Source organism: Sturnira hondurensis, unplaced genomic scaffold (assembly GCF_014824575.4).
Source record: "Sturnira hondurensis isolate 20B ecotype Veracruz unplaced genomic scaffold, ASM1482457v3 Scaffold0002039, whole genome shotgun sequence".
Classification (NCBI taxonomy): Eukaryota; Metazoa; Chordata; class Mammalia; order Chiroptera; family Phyllostomidae; genus Sturnira; species Sturnira hondurensis.
Genome location: NW_028074670.1, coordinates 1,965,156 through 1,973,928, shown reverse-complemented (window position 1 = coordinate 1,973,928; position 8,773 = coordinate 1,965,156). Strand labels below are relative to the sequence as shown.

The 8,773-nt window shown below is 53.6% G+C and overlaps 1 protein-coding gene across 1 annotated transcript in view; it reads right to left on the bottom strand.

Annotated features, from left to right (window-relative positions):
- Positions 1 to 890: 890 nt before the first annotated feature.
- Positions 891 to 8,773, bottom strand: part of POLR1A (RNA polymerase I subunit A) — a 90,522-nt gene continuing 82,639 nt past the window's right edge. The window contains exons 29-34 of the mRNA XM_037039141.1: positions 7,954 to 8,064; positions 7,018 to 7,326; positions 4,243 to 4,443; positions 2,922 to 3,039; positions 2,247 to 2,411; positions 891 to 1,884 (exon numbers count right to left, since the gene is read on the bottom strand). Coding sequence (XP_036895036.1) covers positions 1,784 to 1,884; positions 2,247 to 2,411; positions 2,922 to 3,039; positions 4,243 to 4,443; positions 7,018 to 7,326; positions 7,954 to 8,064 — 1,005 coding nt within the window. The 3' untranslated portion in view covers positions 891 to 1,783. The remainder of the gene's footprint in view (positions 1,885 to 2,246; positions 2,412 to 2,921; positions 3,040 to 4,242; positions 4,444 to 7,017; positions 7,327 to 7,953; positions 8,065 to 8,773) is intronic.

The window sequence follows — 8,773 nt, the reverse complement described above, 5'->3', positions numbered from 1 at the left end:
TGGGACCTGGCCCCTGGGTGCAGTCCTGCCTGTCTGTGCTCCCGGCTCGCTCCTTCACCTTTGCACTGTTGGTGCTTGTGCCCAGCCTCGGGGGCACACAACCACGTACATTTGTGTACCAGGCAACCGCAGCCAAGGACCGGCTCCCAGGGCTCTGGTGTGAGTGGACATCATGTACTGCAGTGGCCTCTCACCTCCAAAGGGCTCCGCTCAACCTGCGGTGCAGGGTCCACAGGGACCTTTCTTCCCGTGCCCTTGGAGGCCCTTTGTTTTCCTCTGTGCCCCAGCCCTAGTGGGCTGTTTCCACTGGGTCTTCCCCGGTGAGGACACAGGACGCCCAGGCTAGGCTCTGTCATGTGTCTAGAGCAGTTAATTTTCAACCTTTTTCATCTCATGACAGACATAACTAATTACTATAATTTAGCAGCACACCAAAAAATACCTTTTTTTGCCCATCTGACAAAAAATACATATAATTTTGATTCATTCAGACCAGACAGCTATTGTTGTGCTGGCTGTTGTCATTTTTTAATGTACCATCCTCAGGGAGGAGGTCAGCACCCCTGACCGAACATTTGGGTAAGGCACGTGTAATGAAAGCCATGGGTCTAGAGCCAGCAGTGTGGTCCCTCTCCCCAGCAAGGCCTTCCTCCCCTCCCCAGATACACACGGCTCCTTCCCACTGGCTTGTGCCCCCCTGGCCTCAGGGCCAGAAGTGACTCAGAAAGAGGGTGCTGCAGGGGCTGGGTGGGGTCAAAGGGGCAAGCTGCTGGGGCTGAGCTCCACGCCCCAGACCCTCTGCTAAGAACAGGAATAAGACCCAAGATGTGGCAGTGCCAAGAACCCCCAGTCCTGAGCTCTCAAATCACAATGCAGAAACCACAAAGAAGGAATAAAAAAACCCAAGCTTTAATTTTTTTCCCTCCCAATAGCTAGCTCCAGTGATGTTTATTACTCAGCCTGAGCTAGAGTAACATTAGACAAAAATAGAAACAGCCTCTGGTTTTACAAAGTGTCTGTACAAATTCTGACTTTTCAGTTCACACCAGGGCCCCTTGCTGTGGCGCCAGAGATGCAGGGAGCCAGAAGGAGTAGGGTCTGCAGAGATGGGACATGGCCTTGATACTGGACTCAGCAAAGCCAGGGCAAGACAGTCAAGCATTTTGTTCAGACAGTGCAGCCTGACTGGTGACTTGGGAGTTTCACGTGTGGGGGTGAGCTGCTGGGGCCCTGAAGAGACCAATCTCAGGCTCAGGGCTAATCTGGTCAAGGACATATGGCCACATGCCAGCAGCCAGGCACAGGAGTTGGATGGGTACTGGGCTGTGGTTGGCCTAGAGAAAAGAGCACTGGGGAACTTTGTCCCCTGGGGCCACTGCAGCAGGAGGAGCAGGCTATGGGCTTTTTTTATTTTTTGCTTCAGAGCCCCAGGAATCCTGTGTGCAGACACTGGCTGCTCACAGCTATAGACCCCTTTGTCCCACCACGAAAGGGGTCAGGGATTTTGCCTCTGAAGTCTCCTTCTGCACAGGGTAAGGCCCTGCGACCTCAGAGGGACTCGGGATTTGAGAACTTTGTTTATATCCTTAGATGGGGAGCAGCAGGGATGATCAGCCACTTTTCTGGGGAAGCTGGTCCAGCTCAAAGCCAGCTGCTCTTTGGAACCCCAACATCACTGCTGTGCTCTGCACTGTCACTCTCAACCACTGGGACTTTGGTCTCCTGGTCCTCTCACGTGAGGGGCAGGCCGGGCCAGGCCAGGCAGACGGTGCTACGGCGGCTGCTATCTCAGGGGCTGTTTGAGCTCAAACAGGCCTGTCCCACCTCTGACGACCTTCCCAACCACGAGGCAGGCTGAAGGGGACCTCAGCTCATCGTGAGATCCTGGGAGAGACAAAGGCACTTGTTAGTGGTTGAGCAAGAAGCTGTGGGTGATGTGAGGGCTGGGGGCTCCATACCGAGGCTAGGTGGGCGGGGCACCGTGGAAGCCACAAGGAGCAGCCAGAGTCTCTGGAGCTGACTGACATTACTTGAGGCAGCAGGGCTCCCATGTTTGAGAGAGGAAGGCCCCTTTTCCTTTCCTCCAGAACCCGGAGGTTTTCCTGTCTGCAGCCCACCCCTCCCCAGCTGTCTCCTCCAGTGAGATCTCACTGGTGTGGAAGGCATGAGGAAAGGCGCCCGAGGAACATGCCCATCTGCCTAGAGCAGATTTCAGAGAGGCCAAGGACACTGGCCCGCACACTGACCCATCATGGTGGCCTGCTTCAGGAACTGGAAGCTGGTTTCAAACGTCATCTGCTGCAGAGGGGACGAGTTTGACTGGATCCCAAAGCGGTTCAGCGGCTTGTAAACACCCTCAAAGCACATATAGTCGGCGACGAGGGAGAGATGGCGGGGATCGACTGCAATGCCTGTCACGTGAGCACCAACATCAGAAAGGAGTACGCAGTGACAAGGGGACATTGGGGCAGAGCTACCTGACATAAGTCAGCACAGAGACTCATGTGTCAGACCCCAGGGCTCTGTTCCAGCTCCACCGCCTGGTCCCTACCTGACTCCACCGCCAGTTCTTCTCTTACCCCCAGTCACTAAACTAGCTCCAGTGTTCCCCGGCCGTCCAGCAGCCCAGGAAACACAGGTTGCAGACGGGGGAGCATGAGACCCAAAAGCACGCCTGCCCCCGGGAACTGGGACTCTGAGGGCTACACGGGGCCGAGCTGTCAGGCGGGAGCTCCCTCAAACGATGGTGGACAAGAAACAAGTGGCGGCTTTTGGTGATGGGATTCGCCGCATGAGACAGAAACACAGGCCACCCCTTCCCATGGTCATTCTCAGGTCTCCTACAGGCTACATGCTCACTGCACCCTGACACCACTGGACGATGCCCTGGAACCTCCCAATGGCTGTCCGCAGTCTCCTACCGTACACGGCAAACACGTCCTTGATCTCCTTCTCGATCACCCGCAGTGCGGCCTCGATGCCGTACGCACTGGCCATCGCGTGGATATCATTGGAATAGAGGCGGCGCAAATCCAGGACCTGGGGGCGGGGAGGGCTGGTTGGGAGGGCCTGGCCCTGCGCTCCCTCCCACAACCACGTGCACCCGGCCACACTCTTTGTCTGGCACCTGAGCACAACTGGTGACAAAGTGGTGGCAACGTGGCAGAGAGCTGCTGACAGGACTCTGGCCAGGCCCCAAGGTTTGTCTCCTCATCACCAGAGCTAAACAATGACTTGGTACCTGCTTTAGGGTCAAAGGTATTTTAATTTTGTTTACTTAATAGAAATACAAGTTTCCTAGGATCAAGGCATCCCAACAGGTGAAGAAAGTTCCCTAGCAGAGATACTGTCCACTGGCCACCAGGGTCCAGTTTAGCCACCCTGGGGGCCCAAGGAAGTTCTGCCCAGTGGCAGGGTACCCCCCACCTGCATTGCTAAAGACCTTGGAGACCCTAGTGGCTTGTCTGGTCTCATTTAAACAAACCCCGAGAGGAGGACATTGAGCTCGCCTGGCTAGTGGCTGCCTCTCAGAAGGTGTGAGCCTTCCCTCCCTGCCCTCTGGAGAAGAATTTGGTGAAAGGCTCTGGGGCAGAAAGGGCCTTTGAGGGCAGCTGATGTAAAGCAGAAGTGTGCCAGGTGGGAGGGCTCTGCTGCTTGCGGTGGGCTACAGGGCAGTAAGTCCTGCTCCTCAGTACTCTCTGGGGACTGAGAGAATCTCTGAAGACTGTGGGGGACTCCTGGAAGTGAAAGGAGCCAGGAGAGAGCTCAGACGGAAGAGTGGGAGTGCTGGGGCTGCTGGGGCTGCTGGGGCAGGAGCATGTAGCCTCTGCCAGCGCCGGGCATGGGGGGTGGGCCAGGACCTCCTGGGCACCCAGGGCCTCTGGTCCCAGATAAAGTGAGCTGCCCCCAGGCCAGCAAGTCAGCCAACTATTTCTTACAACTATACTTTGGGAAGGTTTTGATTTCACGGAAAAGCATTTGTATTCAAAGTAGTTTGAGAAACTCAGAGTTAAAGTTCAGTAGGTTTCTGTACTGCAAGCCTTCGCTAGGCTTACGTGCACTGTCCACCCCAACAGGTGGGCCAGGCCACGCAAACTCGGTTTGGGGACACTGGGCTAGAGGTGCTGGCAGCTCAGAAGGGGCCAGGGCAAAGTGGCCGGAGCCTTGCCTCCAGGGGCCTAAGGCTGAGAGGATGTGAGGACCTGTCCTGGGCCAGCAGACAGCCTGGACAGGGATGCGTACCTCGGCGTACTTGAACATCTCTGGAAGATTGATTCCTTCTGTGTTTAAGACAAGTTCCTTCTCATTCTTGTTGGTGGTGGTTTCATTCAGGAGGCACCTTGTGATGCCCCTGGTCTCGTAGATGACAGCGCTGTTGGCCAAGGACATTACCAGGGAGGTCACATCAAAATTAATCTTCATTAGCGGGAGTTTCACTGTCACCTGCAAGAAAAAAGCTAAGTTGAGGGAGATGGCCGCCCCAAGCCTCACAAAGCAGGCAGAGGCCAAGCTGACTAGAATCCCCAGGGTATTCCAGCAAAGCCCTCTCAGTAAACACCTTGGCTAGGGACAGGTGGCCCTGCTGGGGGAGCTGGGTCAGTGCGTCTGCGCCCATGCTCCCTGCGTGGCTTAACCAATGACACATAGCAGCCATCTCCAGTCACCCGGAGTGAGGTGAAAATGACACAGCAATATTTTCACAGGGGGACTTCCGCCAAGATGGAGGCATAGGTGGAAACACAGTGCCTTCTCCCACAACCAAGTTTGAATACAACAAAGGTTTGGCGAACAAAGACACAGCCAAAGAACAGAAAATTGAACTATACGGAAGTCCGACAATAACGAACCATTCAACCCCGACGGTAAGAGGGGCGGAGCCAGCAGCGGAGCAGGGTCGGGCAGGACAGATCCCCCAACATAATCGCATAGGGCAGCCCGGACCCAGTCAGGGTGCGGGGCAGACTGCCCGCGGTCGCACATTCTCGCACAGTGAGACGGATCACGCAGGCCACAGGGGGCGAACCCAGTGGTGGAGGGCTGACAGTGGTTGCACATTCGCGTGCAGTGGGACGAAACGTGCGGGACCCGGTGACAGTGGCAGTGGCGGAGGCAGCAGATGCAACGCCATTGCTCCTCTTTGACCCCGCCCCCACATACAGCATCACAACCCAGCAACTGAGTTGCCCTGCTCTGGTGAAAACCTAGGGCTCCGATCCTGCTTCCTAACAGGCACAAACAGTCCAAAAGATGGCGCAAGAAGAACTCAAAGTCCCAGAGCCGATAACTCTAAGTGACCCTCTCAGATGCACAGTTCAAGACACTGTTTGTCAGGATGCTCACAGAACTGGTTGATTAGAGTCACAAATTAGAGGAACATATGAAGGCTAAACTAATTGAAATGAAGGGAGATGCACAGGAAACCAATAGTGATGGAAAGGAAACTGGGACTCAAGTCAATAGAATGGACCAGAAGGAAGAACGAAACATCCAACCAGAAAGGAATGAAGAAATGAGAATTCAACAAAATGAGAAGAGGCTTAGGAACCTCCAGGACATCTTTAAACGTTCCAACATCCGGATTATAGGGGTACCAGAAGGGGGAAAGAAACAGCCACCAGTGGAAAACTTATTTGAACAAATAATAAAGGAGAACTTCCCCAGTCTGGCAAAGGAAATAGACTTCCAGGAAATCCAGGAAGCTCAGAGAGTCCCAAAGAAGTTGCACCCAAGAAGGAACACACCAAGGCACATCATAATTACATTAGCCAAGACTAAAATGAAGGAGAGAATCCTAGAAGCAGCAAGAGATAAGGGGACAGTCACCTACAAAGGAGTACCCATCAGACTGTCAGCGGATTTCTCAAAAGAGACCTTACAGGCAAGAAGGGGCTGGAAAGAAGTATTCCAAGTCATGAAATCCAAAGACCTACAGCCAAGATTGCTTTATCCAGCAAAACTTTCATTTAGAATGGAAGGACAGATAAAGTGCTTCTCAGATAAGGTCAAGTTCAAGGAGTTCATCATCACCAAGCCCTTATTATATGAAATGCTAAAGGGACTTATATAAGAAAAAGAAGATGAAAAATATGAACAGTGAAAGGACAGCAAACTCACAGTTATTAACAACCACACCTAAAACAAAAGCAAACCAAGAGGACAGCTAGATCAGGAATGAAACCACAGAAATGAACACATGGAGGGTTAGCAACAGGAGAGTGGGAGGAGGAGAAGAGGGGAGAAGGTACAGAAAATAGCAGAGATGGTAGGTAGAAAATAGATGGGGGGAGGGCAAGAATAGTGGGGGAAATACAGAATCTAAAGAACTTGAGACACGTGGTTATAAACTAAGGGGGGGAGAATGGTGGGGGAGGGAGTGTGCAGGTGGAGGGGAATGAAGGGGGGGAATAGAACTGTAATGGTATAATAAAATACATTAAAAAAATAATAATAATTTCACAGGTGTCAGTGAGAACAGTGAAAATCACACAGCTCAACGTCGCCCTGGATATCCTTTCAATTACCACCACGCATAACACACACGGTTCTGTGTGTGTAGTCCTGGTCAATCTCTCACCTACACTGCCATCTGGGAACCACTGAGCCGGCTCAAAGTACAAAAAAGCCCCCCCTGTGCAGCTGTCTCGTCATTCAAACCATCTGGCCTGTGAGGGAACAAAGTTGTCCCCAAGTTGGAGACCAGGGCGAACAGGAAACAGGGTCCTCCCGCTTGCCTCCATGACAACTTGGAATGCGTTAACACTCCGCCGTGTGGAGCACTGACTGAGGCGGCGTGTCTGAAAGCACCTACGGGCCTGGAAGATAAGACCCCACACAGGCTCTTTCGAAAAATCAGAGAGAAGGGAAAGTCACATTTGCAGGCTGTGATTTGGGGCAGAGGGTCCACAGCTGCCACCACATTCTGAATTTAAGGGACTTGGGATTTAAGAGAGAGGAACCAACCCTCCCTGCTGCCCTGGCCCCACCCCACACCCCCGCCCTGGCACTGACCCCACGGACCTGGCACCACAGGCTCTCCTCGCTGTCATACTCATAGTCCTCTATGAACGGGTGGGATTCGCATACAGCCTGCACCCGGTGCTCCACGGCCTCAGCTCCGGTAGGCTCCTGGCTGCAGGTGGGCTTCTGGGACCGTCTCACGAGTGGAGCAGGGGGCGAGTTCTCCTCGGGGCCTGAGCCTGTCTCTTCTTCATCCCGCTCCTGGGCCCTGCGGGTGCCTTCCCCACGGACGTTCCCTTCCTCCGGCACATCCTTGTCGTCATTCTCTTCCCCCTCCTTCTCCTCCTCTTCCTCGCTCTCATAGTCAACCTGGCAGGGGACAGAGTGCAGGCTGCGTCACTGGGGTCCCAATATCTACCCGGACTTGGCCTGAAGATGCCTCATCTGCCTGGCCCTCCTGTGTCCCACCTGCTGCATGTGGCCTGGCCTGCTTTCCTCCTGGGCGCTTCCCTGGGAATGCCAGCCCGCCTGTCCCCATGCCAGCCCGCCTGTCCCCATGTTCCCTCCTCTCCCTCACCTCAAGCTCTCTTTCCTTTCAATTCCCTCAGTCCCTCTAACTTGCCGTTTGTCCTTGCAGCCATTGTGACAGTAGAGGGCTGTTTTGGGGAAGGGGACAGAAGTATATTTTCACTACAAAAAAAAAGAGGAAGTCTGACTTTGTCTCCTTGCCAAAGGCTGCTAGGTCTTTGAAACTGATTCAAATCCAGGACAGCCAGACCCAAAGGGCAGCCCCGGGATGGCACCCTGCCCAACGTCTACCCCGAGAACACCATCGCAGCTGAGAGGTGTGCTGGGCAGGCCCGCTTTGCTTCCAGGTTCCCGACAGGTTCCAGTAGATACAAAGGAGTAGCCTTATGTGTTGGCACTATCCTGTGGGTATGATGGAGAAGGAGGGACATGACCACAGCCCTTGCACCCCAGCCGGAGTCCCCTCACCTCCTCCTCTTGCTTCTCCTTGCGTTTGACATCAGAGGCATCAGCATCTCCCTCCTCAGCTTCAGCGTCCACTATGTGTTCCTCCTCTTCCTCATCACCTTCCTGTTCTCCCTGTGATGTGCAGAAAAAGAGGAAAAAGATTAGCTTCAATATTTAATGCCTGGTAAATCCATCCACCCAGCCACCAACCCATCCACCTACTCTTTTGTCCACTCACCCATCCAGCCGCCTACCCTTCCACCTACCCACCCTCTACCCACCTACCCAACCCAAGGCGACCATCCATTATCTATGCTGTGTTAGCCCTGATTCCACATCTCCTATCCAGTCTTCATCTTTGCATGCACCGACTGCAAAACTGTGAGTTCAAAAAAATTTTTTAAGGATTTCTGGCCAAGATGGAGGCATAGGTAGATACACTTTGTTTCTCACAAATCCAAAAGAAGGATGACCAATTTAAAAACAAACAAAAAAACCCCTGAAACTGCCAGAAAACTGAACTGTATGGAAGTCGGACAACCAAGGAGTTAAAGAAGAAACATTCATCTGGCCCAGTAGGAGGGAAGGAGACAGGCAGCTGGGGCGAAGATGCCCTGCAAGGCAGTGGCTAGGGGACTAGGTGGGCGCGGCGGCACCTGGCAGTCCCACATTTGTGTGTGGATAAACCAGGAGGAACAACTGGGGAGTGAGACAGACCACACAGCCCAAGGTTCCAGTGTGGGAAACTGAAGCCTGGCTATAAGAATCTGTGGGGGTTGTAGTGTGAAGAGCAACTCCAGCCTCACAGGAGAGTTCGTTGGAGAGACCCAAAGGGTCCTAG